Source organism: Emiliania huxleyi (assembly GCF_000372725.1).
Source record: "Emiliania huxleyi CCMP1516 unplaced genomic scaffold EMIHUscaffold_65, whole genome shotgun sequence".
Taxonomy (NCBI): domain Eukaryota; phylum Haptophyta; order Isochrysidales; family Noelaerhabdaceae; genus Emiliania; species Emiliania huxleyi.
In genome coordinates, this window is record NW_005197128.1 from 162,576 (window position 1) to 181,473 (window position 18,898).

Sequence of the window (18,898 nt, forward strand, 5' to 3'; positions counted from 1 at the left end):
TTTTGACGGATGACAAAATCACCCGTTTTTGCCCATTTTCGGTCATCCGTCAAAATATCTGAAGATCTGACCGGGGGATTCTCCCCAAACCTTGCTCAGCTGATCCAGCCTGGGGGGAAGGCCAGCCCTGGGCAAAGAAACCAGCACCTCATCGGACTTCCCTGAGCGTCACAGCTCGGTGATCGCGCCGGCCGGACACCACTGTAACGTCCGTTCCGGGCATTTGAACGCGACCTTCGGGGGCAAAGACATGGGCTCTATGGCTCAGACTGGACTCCTCTTGGTCCCTTCTGATGCCCTAGGCCACACCTGGGCCTTACCTGGGGTCCTAGGGGCCGGGCAGGGTTTGCCCCCCCCAACTGGCCCGAAGAACCTTAAAGAGGTGCTGCCTCGGGGTACGACTCGAAACACCGTCTCTCTTTTTCCCCTCGCATGCGTCGCAAGACCAAGAGCGCTCAGCGCGCAGAGGCCAGAGCGCGGCCAGCGCGTGTGCACAAGTGTGTGCACCTCGACGTGTGCACCTCTCCGGGCTCTCGGTGCTAGACATGTCGGGTAGCGTAGGTCCCTGTGCGCCGGCTGTGTGGAGGATCGTCGCGTTCCTGGCAGGGCGGACGGCATGCATGCGACTTGCGAAAGAAGACATGAAAATGGTCTCTCTGTCTCTGCTCACGACCGTCCTTGATGGCGCCTCATCGCCGTGTATTGCTGGCGTCACATCATGGACCATGTGCCTGGGAAGATCGAAGGGCACATCCCCGGCACCAGAGTGATGACCGCCACAAAGTCAATAGGAACTGCCGCCGACGTGCGTTCTCGGGGCCGGCTTCTCAACTCGACCCTCTCTCGACCATGGTGGATGGTGGCCTGATTATGAGCGGCGATTGTGGCGGGACCAACTCGCGACTGACGCTCTTTAAGGTTCCAGCCGGGACGGTGCTCGAGCTTGGCGTCAAGCCCCCAGGCCAGCACATCCCCCGTGCCACGGCGTGCACCGCCAGTTGGTCGCCGGCAGATTGCAGGCCATTGCCCTGCCTGCTACCCAATAGGTGAGCAGGTCTTCTCGAAGAAGTACCCCAACGCTGAGTTCCACTCCAAGGGGCAAGGCTTTGTCGACATCTGCAAGTTGTTCCTTGAGCAGGCGGGGGCGGGCAAGCCGTTGGTGTGCTGCCTCGCGTGCGCGGGCGGCATCCTCAACAACACCGTTGACTTCACCAACGTGTCGACCGGCTGGAAGATTGACGGCGGCGAGCTCGCAAAGGAGCTCGGCATCAAGCGAGTGACACTGATCAACGACTTTGAGGCCCAGGGCTACGGGCTGCTCACACTGCACGACGATGAGCTGGTGAAGCTGAATGGCGGTGTGAAGCGCCCCGGTGCGCCCATCGCGTGCGTGGGTGCCGGCACGGGGCTGGGCGAGTGCTTCTTGACGTGCGACAAGGTCTCTGGCAAATATACCTGCTTCCCGAGCGAGGGTGGGCACGCCGAGTTTTCGCCACGCGACCAGCTGGGCGTGGACTTTCTTGAGTACCTCAAGAAGGTCACCGGCGGACGGCGCGTCTCGGTCGAGCGCGTGGTTTCAGGCCCGGGCATAGTAAATATCTACCAGTTCCTTCGCCAGCACTGGGCCTTTATCGAGCTGAAGAACAAGAAAATTGACGACGAAATCACCAGCACTCCAGAGTACGACCAGGCACGGATCATCGTCAAAGGCGCGAAGGAGGGCGACCTCGTTTGCAAGAAGGCAATCGACATCTTCTGTGTCAACTACGGCTCCGAGCTTGGCGTTGCCGCGCTCAAGTGGCTTCCTTACGGCGGGCTCTACATCTCCGGCGGCATCGCGGCAAAGAATCCTGACTGGGTCAAGTCGGATGCGTTCCAGAGCACGTACAAGGACAAGGGGCGCCTTTCACCGCTCGTTGAGTCCATTCCTCTCTATCTGGTCACCGTCGAGGACACCGGCGAGCGAGGGGCGCTCTTTGTCGCGGTTCGACTCCTGCTCGCCTGAATCTCTTCAGATAGGTGCGTGGACACTCAGGGCAGTAGAAGTTTATGCTCTCGAGATCAGAATGTTAATAAAGGATAGGGCAAAGCGCACAGCGATCCCACACGCGTCCACCCGTCGCGCCACGATGTTTGTTTACTTTTTCAAAACACTCACACGACGCACCGATTTTTCTCTTAGTCACTGGAGGGGAAGAGTCAGCGCGGAACCGGAAGAAAAATCTAAAAATAAAATGTCCGTCAGTCACTTAGGGGACCCCTAGGCTTAAAAGGGTGGGCCCTGGGGCGCCTGCGGCTTAAACGCTTTAAGGCGGGCCATGGCCCATTTTAAGGCTGCCTGGGCCGCCGATTCCTTAAACGGTCTTAACCCCTAAACGGCTACCGAAACGGGGTGCCCGGAAGGGCGATATCACGGCGGCCTAACTGTGCCTCCGTGCGCTCGCCACATACCCCCTGCTGCCCGAGGGTCGTGTTAGCACTTTATTGGGCACATACAGAGGCGGTGGGAAGCCACCACGTTCCCTTCAAATTTCCCGCCACCGAGCTCCGGAGCGCGCTCTGCACGAGCTCCTGGGACGCGGTTTCGTCTTTCGATCCCAGACGGTCGTCGCACGTCGGCGCCCCAGTGAGGTCCGCCGTCATAGGTGTAGCACGCTACTAGACACACTGCCTCCAAGTTGAGCGGTGGAAAATTGTGACGAAGCCACGCACCGAGGCGCCGGCGTCCCTCTGGCAATCTGCCACCGACAGCAACACGCCTTTGATCACCGGCTGCTTGCGCTCCGCATACTCTCCAGAAGCTGTTGGTTGTGTGGCTGATGATACTTCTATCAGCCTTCCTCATGCACAATGTTGCCGTTGAGCTACGAGGCTGCAACCCGTCGTCATTTGAGTTTGCTGCCAGCCACACACAGCGCGTTCCTGCTGCACGAATGGTTGGACAGGTGTGAACAACACCTCGTGGGGGCGGCACCGCAGGCGTCCATTGAGGGGCCAGGTGATAGCCCTGGGCGGTCAATCCATACGCCTAGTTGGACTTCAGATCGCCCGATCGCGTCCCGGTGAACTGACGTCGGATTTGTGACGCCGCCGCACCGCGCCGCGGCCGGGGGCCCTCCGGAGGCCGAGGATGGCCGTGGCGGACCGAGACGAGCTCTGGGAGGTAAAGTGTCAGTGTACATATTGTAGAGGCTGACCACGTGCACAATATCTCTCACTCTAGCTAAGCCAGGGGAGGCTATTCTGGGCGTCCACACGGCTTGCACTGGTGACCCTCGCGACAAAGCGAGCGCGTCCGGCAGAGCGACTGAAGAATCGAGGACAGAGTCACAAATCCCGCTTGTTGTGCATGTTTTGAGGTCGGACAGTGCTGCTGTCTTCTCCACGCAGCAGCCGACGCCACCAGGCCTCGGTAGCTGAGCAGCAGGAGCCTCCTCGCTGCTGGCAGAGTTGCGCCTCTGTTTGCCGCCGCTAAGAGATCGTTGTTGCGGGAATCCAGGGATTCTAAAGGAATCTAGAATCTGTGGGTCCGAGATTCGATCTGGGACCTGAGCCGCTCGGGACCAGCTGCACATGACTCGGGGCCACTGCCATGTCGCAGACGACTGCTGGATCGGCCGTCGCTGCGACCAGCCGCAAAAGCTTCTGTGCGCTGTGCCATTTGTAGTGCCAGTCCGAGCCAGTCTGCTGTGAGAGGGGCTTGTATAGTAAAATTCTCTTTCACAGAATTTGGCGAAGTTCCCATATGGGAACCACAGCCGTTTAGGGGTTAAACGCTTGAACGGCGCGGGAGAGCTCCCGAGCGGTCGATGGTCCGGGAGGCTCCCCCGGTAGACGCCGGAGGCCGGGAAGCTGGCTACAGTCAGCTAGCACGCGTGTCGCGTCCCCTGTATGCGAGTATGGCTCCTGCCAGGGCACCAGACTTACAGATGTGTCTTCAGAGGCGGGTTTGTGCCTAATAACGGCAGTATTGGAGAAAACGGCAGTAACCCAGCGACGCATGCTAGAGAGGCCGATTTTCTTAAACGGTCTTAAAAGAGGGACCCCCCGGTGCCTGCAATCTCTTAAATGGCAATTTAAGCCCCCAAACCTCCTCATTTCTTAAAAGCTCTTAAAAAAATCCGGCCCTCAGAACCCTAGGGATCCCCTAAGTCAAAAACCAGCCCGCGGAGACGGCGGGAGAGACTCAGAGAGCTCTCACGAGGTGGCTAGTCGTCGCAGGTGGTGGGTGCCGACTGCAGGTGCCGACGTGTGTGCGGCTAGGCAGGCCCACTCTCTTACTTCCTGTCAATTTCCCTCTCTTCAGAGTTCAGTACACGGAAACTGAGGTGTCCGAAATAGCAACCCGACCCCGCGACCGCACACCGACTGGAGGGTCGCAGGACAGCTCGCACACTATGACGGGTTCGTACGCGTCCGACACAGGACACCATAGGCGCTTCAAGCGCTTCTGTAGCGGGCGACCCCAGTGAGTCGCGCCTGGAGAGGCAGCAGAGTGGTCCACAGGTTAAACCTTATGTAGCAGAAGACGAGGTCCATCAGCAACAGCGAGAAGCTGAGGTTGATGATCCAGCCCGAGAGCATCCCCCACCACGCGAACCCCTCCCGCAGGAAGAGGAGGACGCAGAGCACCATGAACCCGATCACCCAGTACTGGAGGATCGTCCACGACATCTGCAGGCTCTCGAGCAGCCCGGCGCTCGCCTGCCAAGCCGCCTGCCGCGCGGCGACAAAGCGAATCACGCGCTTCATCAGCAGCTGCATGCCCTTGGACACGACGAGCGTCCACAGCGAGGAGCGCAGCCCCTGCCAGGAGCCCATCGACACCTTGGGCGTCCGGAACACCGCCTTCCAGTACAGCAGCGCTAGCGTAGAGACGGCGACGGCGAGGATCCGCTCAGTGCGCGTGCGGCCATTGCCGCGAACGACGCATCCCAGCAGCTGGTGGTTGTCTCGCAGGAAGTCGGCCCACCGCACGGGCGGTGGCGCGTGCGCATCCTCGCCCAGCAATACGCTTGTGGAGCCGCGCTCCTGCTGCCGCCACGCGAAGCCGCCCACAGCATACACGAGCAGCACGTCGTGCGCCGCCAGGCCTAATCGCGCCACGGCGAGCCAGAGAACAAGCAGCAGCAGCGCGCCGGACGCGACGGCACTGCGCCGGCTCATGTGAATCTAGGGCAGGGCCAAGGGCTGGCAACAGCGGCCGGCAAGAGCCTCGCCGATAAACGCGTCTAGATTCTTTTGGCTATCTTCAATTTTCAGTGTACGTACTTATAGCTTACTGGGAGAAAAGAGAGAGGGGGTTGTGTTCTCTAGGCCCCTAAGGGCCCTACACGCGGCGTGAGAGTCTCTCTCTCTCTCAGTGTATATAGCTCTTACGTACATTCCCGTGGGAGGACTCTGCTGACAGTGTTTGCGATGAGGACGGACTCGGGGCCGGTGCTTTGACGCAGCACAGTGTGCTTCGTGGTAGCATGAACTCAGAACGGCCCCCCGAGAGCGCCTCTTCGACGCCCACGGGTCCCGGGGGGTCGGAGGGGTTGCGAGAGGGCCCCGGCTATTTTTTGTTTGAATCCCGGAGGCCGTTCGACATGTAACGTGCGTTCCACGTGCCCGTCCCCAGCAAGGACAACATGCTAGCCCAGCAGGCCGCTCCCACCGCCGCCCGCGGCGGAGGCAAGGCGGCAAAGGGTGGCAAGGGCGGCGGCAAGGGCGGTGGCAAGGGTGGTGGCCGTGGCGCACCAGACCCGCTTTGCGCCGCCGCCCTCAACGCCCGATACTCGGTTAGAGCCGGCGGAGCGACGGCGGCAAAGGTGCGGCCGCCGGCGACCTCATACGGCGTCGAGCGCCTCAGCGACGAATCTGAGAATGCATCCGAGAGCTGGTTCCGGGGCCTCGCTACCGCCCAAAACAGTCCCAGCTGCCGCGACCGCAGCCCAGGCCGCAGCCCCGGCCGCCTCCGGTTATCCCCCGCCTCCATCTTTCGGCCACTCCCGCGCCTGTCGCTTGGAAACCGGGCGGCGTCCGAGACGTCTCGGGTGCGCTTTGCTGGCCAAGCTGCTGGGTTCGAGACGTCTCAGGTGGCCGACCGCCGGCGCCACATTCTGAGCGGCCACCATACCAGCTCGCAGACTTCGTTGCCCGTACACCTCCTGTCCTCGCGCTCCCTCCGCCGCCTGACATCAGCCAGCAGGGACGTGGCCGGCGGCAACTACAACAGCGACGACGCCAAGCCTCGTCCTGCCCCGCAATCAAAGACAAAGTCTCACCACAAGCGGCTCTTCGCTCGCGTTGCCTGCCGCGCACTGCTCTTGGGATTGCCATCGGGTGTCTTTTGGACGTCGTTGCATCACATCCGATGCGATGCAGGCTTCGAGCTCCTACTCGCGCTGCCAGGATGGGCGGAGCGCTGCCACGCGGGCGGCAATTCCGAGGCGGAATTGTTGGACTTCCTCGAGAGCGAGTACTCCGACTCGCGCCAGCTGCAGTCTCTCCTCCTCTCGGTGGCCACGTTAATCCTCGGCTACCTCGTCTCGAGCCGGCTGGCCCTTGCCCTCCAGAAGTGGAATGAGGGGCGGGCGGTAGTTTTCCGGCTCACCACGACTGCTCGCGTATTGGTAAGCCAGCTCTGCGGGTATATCGGGAACGATGACCGAGCAACGATCCGGATGCTCGTAGACTTGCGCCGCCTACTCGTGCTCGCGACGGCCCTGATGGTATCCCATGTCGCGACCCGAGATGGCGACGCCGCCACGGAGGTATCGCAGCTCGAACGCTACTTGCAAATTGGCCTTATCACGCCGAGCGAGTTGCGCCAGCTCCGAGACTCAAAGATGATCCGACGTGGCGCTGGCGGCGTCCGCGAGGCCTTCCCCGAGAGGACGCGCCTCACCTTGGTCGTCTTTTGGATGCGCGAGGTGCTCACTGAGATTCAGCGTCGCGGCGGCAGGTTTCAAATGGTCCACTATGCACTCGCCGTGGACGCACAAGTCACGCAGCTCTCTCGAGACTTTGAGGCGATCGAGTCCCTGCACGCGCCACCGCGAGTGCCTACGCTCTTTCACTACTACATGGTCGGGCTCGCCGTCATCTACATGCTAATGCTGCCGCTCGAGTTCCTGCCCGCCCTTGGCCTCTACACGCCGCTTCCCGTCCTATGCGTCGCCTGCTTCATCGTAGCGTCGGACGAGGTTGCGCGCGATATGGAGGTGTCCTTCCGCGGCAACGCGAACGGTGTCGACCTCCTCGATCGTATCAACACGCTAGACGCGGAGACGGCCGGCCTGCTCGCAGTGCGAAGCGGTCAGGTCGTGAGGTGCTTCGACGTGTTTGGCTCGGCGGCGCCGGCATCAAGGCGCGACTCCGCGCCGGCGACTAGCGCCGCCATCCTGGCTGCCACGGCGCGCTCTTCCAACGAGCGCGTGACCCTCAGCGCGGCACCGCAGTTCTCCAGCCAGCGCTCCGAGAACGGGAGCCCGAGGGCCGCCCCAACTGCGGCAGCAGGCCGGTCGCCGGCGCCACCGCATCCCGTGCGGCGCCGTTCGCTGCCAAATCTCGTTCAGCTGAGGGCACGAGCCGCCTGTATCCTGCAGCACGGCCGGCCGTCGCCCACGGGCACGGCCAATGGAGAGAGGGAGATTTAGAGAGCTGCGATTAAATAAGAGAAATGCGTGGACAACGTGTAGTCACTTTTTTGCTTGTGTAAATAAATAAAAACGGACACCTCTACTGTGCGAGAATGGCGAATGGGAAAAAAAGCTAAAAGGAACAGGTCCCCGCCCTTGCGATCTTTGTGTAGGGTTCTTTGCTTGTGTGAGAGAGATAGAGTCCATACTGCGTTTATCAGAAGACATAGAGATTTGATTTCGAGATTGTTAGCTCAATACCAAACAAATCTAACACACGTGTGTTTGTGTTTTCCTTGTGAGTGGTTGTGTGTGTGGGTGCGGTGTGTGTGTGCGGTGTGTGTGTGCGGTGTGTGTGTGTGTGACAGTGTGTGTGTGTGTGTGTGTGTGTAAGTGTGTGTGTGTGTGTGTGTGTGTGTGTGTGTGTGTGTGTGTGTGTGTGTGTGTGTGTGTGTGTGTGTGTGTGTGTGTGTGTGTGTGTGTGTGTGTGTGTGTGTGTGTGTGTGTGTGTGTGTGTGTGTGTGAACCATCCCCAGGGCCTCCAGGGCTCGCACCTCAACCTCTCACAGACCAGCGCACAGCGCCATAGGAGGTATTTTCTTCTCAATAACACCAAGGCTGTGAAGGTGAGGGCAGAGCCGTGTGTGTGTGTGTGTGTGTGTGTGTGTGTGTGTGTGTGTGTGTGTGTGTGTGTGTGTGTGTGTGTGTGTGTGTGTGTGTGTGTGTGTGTGCTCTACCGATGAAGACAAGTCGTGTTCACCTATCGTGATTTAGCCGCGGCCGTCCTGGCCGTGGCGGTCTGGCACTTTCTCTGTTAGTGCCACACAGTTATGCAGTGCGGCCAAACAAGAAAGGAGGATATCATGCGCGCCAGTCCCGTGAAAGAAAGGGTGAAGTTACACACCAGCCATGGGGAGGGATGGGCACGGCACGCCGGTCGCCGCCAGGCCACAAAGGGACTTTAAGCATTCACACAGCTCCCCCCGCCCCTCTCCCCCGCCCAGCCCCGCAAAAAATATCCCATTACAACCCCGCCCAATCCCTTTTTGTGGGTTCCTTTAATTGTGGTTTCGGGGATTGCGTGCTAGACCTAGCGCGCCGTACCAACCTGCACCTAACCTATGTGAATGTACTGCGGGCTGACACGTACCTCCCGCCCCACTCCCTGCCGCAGAAGCGCGTAGCCGTCGCCGCGACGACGCCGGATCCCTTGTACAGGGTCCGGTTGGGCGTCCACCCCTCCACGTCGCCCCACAGCGCGCCGTGGAGGGCGTACTTTCCAAACTGAAACATGGAGCGGGCTCCCTCCGCGGTGCGCACAATGTCGCAGTCAAACTGGCCCGTGGTCCGCGACTGCCCTCCGGCGGCGCGGAGCGCCGCCTCTGCGACGTGGTTGCACCCCGTAAGGTTGCCGCCAAACACACGGTGGTGCCGCCGGCAGTCCACCCGCCGCCAGCCGCTCGCGACGGCCTCCGCCAGTGGGCGTGGGTAGAGCACAAACAAGTCGCCGCCCGCGGCGAGCGCCACGTTGTCTGCGGGCCGCCGCAAGCTGGCGACGGGCGGCACGTCGCCACAGGGGACGCAATCCGGCCGCATCTTGACCACCCACGTGTAGCGGCCGCCGTCCCGACGCTCCGCCGACCGCACGAGCGCCATGCACTGCTCAAACTTGGCCAGCTGGCCGAGGCAGTTAGGGCACGCGGCTGGCAGAGCCATCTCTGGCTGCGCAGTGACCCACTCCCTGGGCTGCAAGTGCGCCCGCGCCGCGGCAACCTGCTCGGATGGCACCGCCCCGGCCTGCCCTTTGGCGGTGTCGCCGGCCCCATTGGCGACGACCGCAAAGACATCGACGTCGCCCAGCGCGCGTGCGGCCCTGGCGATGCCCACGTACACGGGCGGCGAAGCAAACGTCCGGAGGAACCCAACCAAACAGACGGCGCCGCGCCCCTCGAGCTGGCCGGTGGCGTGCGGGCCGGGCGAGGGCGGCGGGCTGGGCGACGCGCTGCGCAAACGTCGAGCGGCGGCCGGTTGCGGCGGCGCGAGGCGGCGCTGTGGCGGTGGCGCCCCGGCTCCTGCGAGCGCGGCGCGGCAGGCCGCCGCCGACGCATTCCCCGGGCCGAGAAGCACGATGTCGCCCAGCGCCGCCTGCTTGCCTCGGAGCGAGGCGAACGTGGCGTTGAGCGCGGCGACGGCGGCGAGTGATGCCGCGCTGCCGTCGCCCACCGGGAAGGGAGGCGCCGCCCGCGGACGCCGCAAACCCGGCGGCAGGGTGCCGGCCGTGCAACCAACCAGCGCCTCGAGCTCCGCCGCGCGCGCCCACAACGAGCTGCTCCGCGCAAAGACGGCGCCGAGCGGCGGCCCTCCTCCGCTGCCGCGCAGCCGGCCCGCGCACGCCGCCGCCACCCACTCGTCCCAGTGGCGCTCGAGCCCGATCCAATCCTCCGCCGCGCCCGGCGAGCTGAGCCCGCGCAGCGCCACTGTCTCTGAGCAGCTGCGCACGCTCTCGTTGCCTACGAAATGGCCTCCGAGGCTCAGGGAAGCCTCGCCCGCCTCCGAGCTGCCGCGCCCGCTCTCGCTGCCGGCGGAGGTGGACCTATAGGAGAGTTCAGAGAAGGCTCGTGGACGGTTCGTGGAAGGCTACAGCACCGTCGAGTAGTTCGCACCGCGTCGCACCGCCTCCCCTCCTCCGGGGCGACGGCGGGGGCGGCGAGGCCGCCGCCCCGCCCGGGTGCAAGGCGGCAGCCAGCTCCGCCTCGCGCCGCCTATGAATCATGACTTCTCATCGGAATGGAGAGGCGAAGAGTCCACGGCTCCGCCTCGCGCCGCCGCCTCTGGTCGTCGATGAACTCACGCTTCGCGGCGGCGACGCAGCGGTGGTTCTGCAGCGGCTTTGGAAACCGGGCGCCGCCCGCCTCGAGGCGAAAGGCCTGGAAGTTGGCCCAGCCGCGGCGCGCAAAGGAGAGAGTGGCGCGGACCGGGTCGTCGTACAGAAAGAGGAGCAGCGGCCGCGTGCCGAGAGGGAGCGGCGCGCGGCGTAGGCGGACCCCGCTCCTCGCCGCGCGCATGTGCTTGAGGCCGTCACTCCCGTCGACTGTGTTGGTCGGCAGCCCGGCGAGCCGGAGGGCGAGCAGGAGGGAGGTGGTGCCCGCGCCGCCGGCGCTGGTCACCACGACGCCCGAGACGCTCGAGGCCGGCCGAGCGGCGCAAGAGCTCGGGCGCTCAGCTGCTGCCGACGCTGCTGCCGCGTGCCCAGCCGACGGCGCTGCGCCGGCGGGGGCGGGCGGGTCGAGGAGGGCGAGGACGTGAGCGGTGTCGAGGTAGTCGGGCACCTCGGCGTGGGTGAGCAGGTGGGAGGAGGGCACCAGCCACGGGGCCCTGTCGCAAGACAAGCACCACTTAGGCGGAAGCTGCCCGGCCGGCCCCGACAGGGCCGTGGCAGCCTCGGGGCAGGTCGGCTTGTTCTTGCAGCTCGAGGTTGCGGCCAGCCCGCTCCTCGCCTCGACCAGAAGGCTGGCCGCTTGGAAGGCGCCCGAGGTGCCCGCACGGCCAAAGTAGCCTGCGACGAAGGACATCGAGCTGGCGGCGGAGAGGACCGCCGGTGCGCGCAGCATCGCGACAAACTCGTCCACCATGCCGTGCTCGCATTCGTGCAGCGAGGGCGCGAGCGGAGTCGAGTTTGCGAGGTGGCGCACGAGGTGCTCCGCGTATGCGCGGCACTGGGCCTCGACCGAGAAGCGCGTTGCGTACGCCGCCTCCCAAAACGTCTCCGACTCGTGGTGAAAGCAGCCGACCACGTGCAGCGCATCACCCGCCTGCAGCTTGCCCGCGGCGAGCAGGCGGTCAATCTGCAGCCGCCAGCCCGAGTAGCGCAAAAAGTGGTAGGCCGTGTGGCGGCTGAAGGGCGCGTCCGAGCAGCGAAAGTGAAGGATCGCCGCCTGCGCAGCCGCAGGCACACGGGTGCGGTTGTAGCACTCGAGCGCACGCTGCATGGCCCACGCACCGATTTTTTGCATCCGCAGTAAACTGCGGTATTGTTGATCCGACTCGCAGCAGCCGCTGCCACTCAATACGTTTGTCGACATCAGGCGCGCTGACGGCACGCGTGGCATAGCCGCCTCCCTTGGCGTGTCAAATGGCGAGCCCACACCGGGCAGGCATCGCAGGAAGCTGGCGCCGGCGACCTGCGATTCGTGCCGGCCGAGCGGGCGATGGAAAGGCCGGTTGTGCGAGACGGCAGTGAGGAAGGCCTGCAGCCAGGTCATCGCCCAGTTGCCGATGTGGAGCGTCGAATGCCTGATGGATGGCATCTTTTACGACGGCCAGCAAAGCGACCGGGGCAGCACGAGGCGTGACAGCGTCTCTTGAGAGGAGAGTTTTCAACCTAACTTTGGAGAAACCCGTTTGCGCGTGGATGGATGGAGGACCCCCCCCCCCCCTTCAAGGAAGCGGTGAGCACTAACAAACACGGACTGGACGGTGTATGGGGCGGCGTCGGCGAGCGCCTCCTCCTTTGTCGTCCATCCACCACACGCAGCAGATCTCCATGGGACCATGGCGGCGGTCGCGTCCACCCATACCGCGTTGGTGTCCAGTCCGAGCCTGGCTGTTCTTCATTCACCTTCCTACCTAACCTAACCTAAGCGGCGGTGGCGGGCGACGCCGACAACATCAACAAGCAGGCGCGCAAGATGCGTGGTACCAACTGGGTCAATCAACTCCCCAGAGCGTGTCAATTGGGTCAAGAACAAGCAAGAGGCAAACGGCTTCTAACGCTCGGCCACAGCGTGGAGGGTGCCCGTGCCGCCTAGTTCCGCGGACGGCCCCTCCACCCTTCATGTACGGATCATGTCACATGTGCATGTGCATGTGCATGCACATGCACATGCACATGCACATGTCATGTGCATGCACATGCACATGTACATGTCATGTTGTTGTGCATGTTGTAGTCCCCACAGACGCTGTCATGGGATCGCTTGTCATGTGAGAGAATGCGTTGTGTTCTTATTTTGATTTTTGTCTCTCCATCCGCTGTCTCTCCATCCGCGGACGCGCGGGGGTTGGCCGCGCCCGGATTCGCCCTCGCCTCTGCCCTCTGCCGATGGAGGCCAGGAAGGACGATCCCGACCGTGCCTATGGCTTTCTGAGCGGTGGCCATCACAGCTGACAGCTCACAACGATGTTTGGCCATTTCTTCGCCACCCTCGCGGCGGGGGCATTTGTTTGGCATCCCTCCTTCAAAACGCATACATCAGATTGGCTCAAGGTACAAGGACTGACCTCAAGAAGAGTCTCTCTCTCTGACCTCTCTCTCTCAAGGACTGTGTGGGACCGCGCGTGATAACGAAAGGCACCTCTGCCTCTGGACAGGGTGGCCAGGCCCCAATCGACCCCTGTTAAGTGACTCGTTCGCTTTCCACCCACTGTGATTTGGTGTGAGCTCTGTGTCTTGCTTTGCCAACAACATACCTAAAACGATACTACTCGACGAGCACTTGGAGCACTGGAGCAGTCATCAGCCTCACACCCAGGGCCGGGGAGCTAAGAAGCGCAGGCTGGATTATCAGAATGTGTTTCTCGGTCCTCTAGCTGTGAACAAGCGCACGCCGACTGCGAAATTTTGTGACCGCGATTCCAGGCCTCACACGAGCACACGACGGCCGTTGTGGGCTTCACGGCGATGCTTGAGCCGGACTCCCGCCCCAACCTAGCCGCGGGCCACATTGAAGTGTGGTTTGGCGATCGAGGTGGCCTCACCTCCCTCTCTGTCTGCACGTTTGAGAAGGTCGACCTACGCAACCCTCCGGTACGCAAGCTCGCCAAGAGCAGCTGCGCAAGTTCTTCGGGAAGCATCCGGATGGTGAGCAGTGGATTGATATCCTTTCCGTTGGCGTTCGCATCGCTCTGGAGTGTCACACTTCTGCGGTGATGGATTGTGCCATCTCAATCCCCGACTCGGAGAGAGATTTTTCGCAATACCAAACAACTCTAACACTCACACATCATTTGGGGCCTGGAGCCCCTGGAGACTGTTGCCCTGTTCACGCGCGCGCGAGACGTGCAGACAGGGTTGCCAGGTGTTTTGTCGACTCGGCGGAGTCGTTCCCTCCTTCAAAACGTATTTCGACCGCCGAAAAGTCTCCCACTCGCGCCCTCCCCAAATCTCGAGTCCTCTCTCTTTGTACATACATACATAAGATTCTGCATAATGCATTCTGGCTCACTCAAGGACTGACCTCAAGAAAGATGAAAGAATAGTCTCTCTCTCTCTCTCTCTCTCTCTCTCTCTCTCTCTCTCTCTCTCTCTCTCTCTCTCTCTCTCTCTCTCTCTCTGACTGACCTCTCTCTCTTAAGGACTAAGGACTGCGTGGGACCGCGCGTGATTGATAATGAAAGAATTTTACAATACACAAAGCAATACCAAACAACTTTTCTTTTGTAAGAAAGGCCTCTGCCCCTCTGGACAGACAGATAGGCCACAGCCCCAATCGGCCCCTTTTATAAAGTGATTCGCCCCCCCCCCCTTGTGATTTTGTGTGAGCTCCCTGTCTTTCTTTGCCAACAGCCAACAACATACCTACATCCAGCGGTGTGTGAGCACACACACACACACACACACACACACACACACACACACACACACACACACACACACACACACACACACACACACACACACACACACACACACACACACACACACACACACACACACACACACACACACACGCACACACACACCCAGAGGGCCGGGCAACAGGGTTTCTCGATTTGCCAAACTCTGGGGCGCCTGTGGCAGCCAGTGTGCACCACGGTGTGCACTACCCTCAACCAACACATGCGCGGGAGTGGAGCGTCCGACGCCCCCGTGCTCGGCTTCCCCGAGAAGTTCGACCTGGCCCTCCGCTACGGCGAGGAGCTCGTGCACGGCAACGATGCGATCGACGTGTCGGACCGGCTGCTGCTCGATGCACTCGCAAAGCAGGCACAGCACGGCGCCTGCAACGCGCCGCGGCCGAGCCTCTTCGATGCGGAGGGGCGGGCGCGCTACTCGGCCTGGTGCCAGCTCGGCAACACCTCCAAGATGGAGGCGATGTTTATGTGCGCCGCTCCGCCCGCCCTGCGGGCCTCATCCGTGGGCGTCAGCCTCTGCGCACGCAGCGGCCGAGTGCCCACGCCTTGCCAAGTGCAGAGCGGAGGGAGCGTCCGCCCCCGGACACAGGTACACGCGCGCGCTCGAGGAGCTCGCCCCCGAATGGTGGCGCTGGCCGCCACTCGAGCTCGTCCCTCCGGCCACAAACGAGGCACGGGCGGATGGCGAGTGCGGCGAAGCGGGCGCTGACACGGCGGCGCCCAACGGCACGGCGGGTGCCGAAGCCGTGCCGCCAGCGGCCGCCAACCACCCCAACTCTACCGAGCCGCCCCCCGTGCCAAACGGCGCCGTGACGCCCACGGCGCACCCGGCGCACCCGGCGCATGTTGCGCCGCCCTCAGCGACGCCGTTGGCCAGCGAGCCGGAACATCCACCGGGGGGTGCGCCGCCGAGCGCTTTGCGGCGCCTGACCGTCGGGGGCTGGACGCGGCTGGCGGAGCAGGGCGCGCCGGCGCGGTACAGACACGCGTGCGTGGTGGTTGGCGCGCGGCTGCTCGTCTATGGCGGACGGGCAAACTCCGGCCGGCTTGCGGCGAGCATCTGTGTGCTCGACTTGCTGAGCGGCGTCTGGTCCGAGCCGACCATTGGCGGCGCGGCGCCCGAGCAGCGATGGGGGCACACCATGTGCGCGTACCGCGGCCTTGCGATCGTCTTCGGAGGCCACCGCGGGCGCGGCTCGCTGTGCGACACTCCTGTCCTCGACACGTGCGAGTCAACTCGTGCGCCGTCCCACTAATCATGAATGATGAATGAGTGGTGGGAATGGTTCTCAATCAGGCAATCCATGGCGTGGGCGTCTCCGTCGTTGCCGGGCCCACCGCCGCCGCCGCGCGGCACCCATGCGGCCGCCGTCTGCGCCGACCGCTTGTGGGTGATGGGGGGTGACTCCCCCGCCGCTGGCGCGCTGCAGATGGACGTCTGGAGCCTCCCGTTGCGCGGGCTGGCGGAGGCGTGCTCGACGCGGGCCGACGCGGCGTCAGAGATGCTCTCCCTCTCACCGACCGTGCATTGGTGGGAGGAGTTCACCGTCGGAGTGCTCACAGGCGCGTGGCTGGGAGGTCGCAGACACGTCTGGCGGCGTGCCGCCGCCGTGCCGCGACGGCACTGCGTGTGCGTGCGGCCCGCGCGTGCTGCTGATCGGCGGGGCCGGCGCGTCGGGCTAGACGCGGAACACGCACTCTTGCACTCCAACTCGCGCGCAGAGGACACGTACTCCGCTGGCATTCGACCGTATATTCCGCTGTGTTCATTGCATGCGTTCACGCGCTGCTCTAAAGACTCTGCACAAGACCGTCCTCCCGCCCTGACCTCGGTGCATTCAGCACGCAGGCCCGTCGGGCTACGCACCGATGGCGTCCCTCTGGCTGCTGCACGTCGAGGAGCTTTCGTGGAGCGCGGTCCACACTTCCGGCTCCGTGCCGCGGCCCCGCGCCGGCCACTGCTCCGCCACGGTGCTCACCGGCGCCGGCGGGTGGCGCGTCTACGTGTTCGGAGGCGAGACACCTCATCGACACCTCATCGACACCTCATCGACACCTCATCGACACTTCCTAGACGCTTCCTAGACACTTCCCAGAGGCTCAAGCTCGGCGTCTTAACGCGTCGGAGGCGACAATCTCAGATCATCTCGGATCATCTCGGCGCATCTCGTCGCATCACGATCTCGGCTCATCTCGATCTCGGCTCATCTCGATCTCGGCTCCGGAGGTGGCAACTCTGCGACGGGCTTCGACGACCTGCATGTGCTCGACACCAGCTGGCGGTGGAGCAAGCTCGAGCGCGCGGAGAGCGGCGGCGGCGGCGGCGGCGGCGGAGAGGACAGCGCCCACGACGAGGCGCCGCCGGGCGCGTGCGAGGGCGCGGCGATGGCTTCGAGCGGCGGCATGCTGCTGCTGTGCGGCGGCTACTCTTCGGGGGGAGCGACGCGCGCGACTTAGAAGAGAGACGCCAGACAGCAGGCACGGGGAGGCACGAGGCGACGCAAGGGGCCCTAGGTGACGCCGCGTGTGTTTGGGTTGCGGGGGGTGGAGTGGGGCGGAGGCCGCCGTGACTCGGGCGCCTCACGCGTGCCGACACGCCGCCATCAGGCGCGCCTCGTTTGCGTGGGGGTGCGAGGGCGGCGCTCATGCGGCGGCTGCTTCGCCGCGCGAGCTCGCTTATGCGGAGAGGCGGCCTGCACACCACTCCCTCTCTGTCCTGCACACCACTCCCTCTCTGTCCTGCACACCACTCCCTCTCTGTCCTGCACACCACTCCCTCTCTGTCCTGCACACCACTCCCTCTCTGTCCTGCACACCACTCCCTCTCTGTCCTGCACACCACTCCCTCTCTGTCCTGCACACCACTCCCTCTCTGTCCTGCACACCACTCCCTCTCTGTCCTGCACACCACTCCCTCTCTGTCCTGCCGCCTCTTTGCCGCCGCCGCCTCGCTCCCCGCTCCCCGCTCCCTCGGCTTCCCCTCTCCTCTGCCGCCTCCTCCCCCCCCTACCTGCCCCTCGCCTTCCTGCCTCTCGACACGTCCACGACACGTCCACGACACGTCCACTGACAGGCGCTCGAGCGGCGCGAACGAGCCGCCGCTGCCAGCACGCACGCTGCTGCTGCTGTCGTGCCCGTCCGGCTCTCCCGCGCAGGCGTATGCGCAGGCGCGCGGCGGGCGACGTTGCGACGTTGCCTCATTTCTCGCACACGACGCTCGCCCGTGCTCGCTCGTCCACTCCCCGCCACTCTCACGCCACTCTCACGCCCCTCTCACCCCCCTCTTACGCCCGCCGCTTCCCCCGCCGGCCCCCGAGAGACTTGGCAAAACCCGCCCCGCCCCCGCCCCGCCCCTCCCACCGACGGCTCACCCGCGGCGGCGCATGCCAGCAGGCGGCGCAGGCGGCCCTCACGCACGGCTTCACCGAGCTGCAGGTCGTGGCGGTACCCGCGGCAGGCGACGGCGGGCCGGCGGGCGCCGCGGCCGCGGTCAGCGCGAGATATGGCGGGAGACGCTGCAGCGCTCGCGGGGGTCGCAACACGGCCGGCGTGGCGCGTCGATAGGCGAGCGCGACGTCGCAAGAGCAGGCGCTCTCCATGATGCTGCAGCGACTCGAGGAGCTCCAGCTGCAGTGGCGCAACCTCGAGGGGGGGACGACCTCGCTGCTCTCGCAGGCGTGCTAGCGCGCCGCGCGCGGGCGGCGTGGCCCGCGCACCCCCCCCCCCCCTCTCTCTCCCCCTCTCCCTCCCTCTCTCCCTCCCTCTCCCTCCCTCTCTCTCCCTCTCTCCCCCCCCCTCTCTCTGCCCTCTTCCTTTCTCTCACATTCTGCTGCGGCGCCAGGCGCACGTCCTGGGGTCAGCCCCCTTGATCTCGGCTCATCTCGGCTCATCTCGGCTCATCTCGGCTCATCTCGGGCCAGGCGCATGTCTTGGGGTCGGTCCAGCCTTGCCGCTACACGCTGATGGCCGCGGGCACGCCGCGTGTCTTCTCAGCGCACTGGATCGGGCTGCTCGACCTCGCGAGTGGTGTGCTACCCTATCGCAGTCACTCTACGCTCATAGCAGCTTGGCACGCCCACAGCAATTGTCTCCGCCACGGCATCATGTCACGCCGTGGTGCCGCGCTATCAGGCCGCAGCGCCGTCGCCTCGACTGCGGCGCGAGAGGTGGCGGGGGCCGAGCGCAACACGCGCGCGTGGGGGAGCGCAAAGGCGGCCGCGCCAGCCGACTTGGACGTGGATAGCGCTCTCTTGCTCACTCAGGCGTGGCGGTCGCTCATCAAGTCGTGGTGAGAGGCAGGCCGCGCCTCACTCTTATGTCAGTGTCGTGTACACAAACAGAGCTCGCTCGCGCACAAAGCAGAGCTTTCCTGTTTGTTGGCAGGCCCCAGATCGTTGCGCTCGACCGCGTCCGACTCCACACACAGTCCCTCCGCGCCGTATAACTCTAAAGGGGAAGAGGACCCCCCCCGGGACGGCGGGGGAGTTCGCGACAGCACAGGGGTTGTGCGCCATCAAGCCCTCCTGCTCGGATCCAGCGAGTAGACAAGTGTTGCCATCAACAGAGGAGAAGGATATGACCTCAGGGATGATGTGACCAAGCGCTGGTAGCGTGGTTTTAATGGTCTCACAGTGTGCCGG

General features: G+C 63.8%; 4 protein-coding genes across 4 annotated transcripts; 3 read left to right on the forward strand and 1 right to left on the reverse strand.

The window, feature by feature from the left end:
* Window positions 1-849: 849 nt before the first annotated feature.
* Window positions 850-2,227, forward strand: GLK1 (glucokinase; the record flags this gene model as incomplete). The annotated part of the gene is made up of 3 exons (XM_005763001.1): window positions 850-933; window positions 1,055-1,984; window positions 2,183-2,227. 3 exons carry the CDS (start codon window positions 850-852, stop codon window positions 2,225-2,227), a joined length of 1,059 nt encoding a protein of 352 aa, XP_005763058.1.
* A 4,842-nt stretch (window positions 2,228-7,069) lies between these two features.
* Window positions 7,070-7,703, forward strand: EMIHUDRAFT_358081 (hypothetical protein; the record flags this gene model as incomplete). Its single annotated transcript, XM_005763002.1, has 1 exon — window positions 7,070-7,703. A coding segment is annotated over exon 1 (321 nt), but the record flags the coding sequence as incomplete, so codon positions are not given.
* A 1,041-nt stretch (window positions 7,704-8,744) lies between these two features.
* On the reverse strand, window positions 8,745-11,953 carry EMIHUDRAFT_452606 (hypothetical protein; the record flags this gene model as incomplete). The annotated part of the gene is made up of 3 exons (XM_005763003.1): window positions 11,022-11,953; window positions 10,434-10,808; window positions 8,745-10,218 (listed from the first exon to the last, which is right to left on the reverse strand). Exons 1-3 carry the CDS (start codon window positions 11,930-11,932, stop codon window positions 8,745-8,747), a joined length of 2,760 nt encoding a protein of 919 aa, XP_005763060.1. The 5' UTR covers window positions 11,933-11,953.
* A 2,510-nt stretch (window positions 11,954-14,463) lies between these two features.
* EMIHUDRAFT_465193 (hypothetical protein) lies at window positions 14,464-17,942 on the forward strand (the record flags this gene model as incomplete). The annotated part of the gene is made up of 7 exons (XM_005763004.1): window positions 14,464-14,726; window positions 14,848-15,483; window positions 15,556-15,751; window positions 15,822-15,927; window positions 16,108-16,229; window positions 17,652-17,747; window positions 17,823-17,942. The coding sequence occupies 7 exons, from the start codon at window positions 14,464-14,466 to the stop codon at window positions 17,940-17,942; spliced, it is 1,539 nt and encodes a 512-aa protein (XP_005763061.1).
* Between the last annotated feature and the right edge of the window lie 956 nt (window positions 17,943-18,898).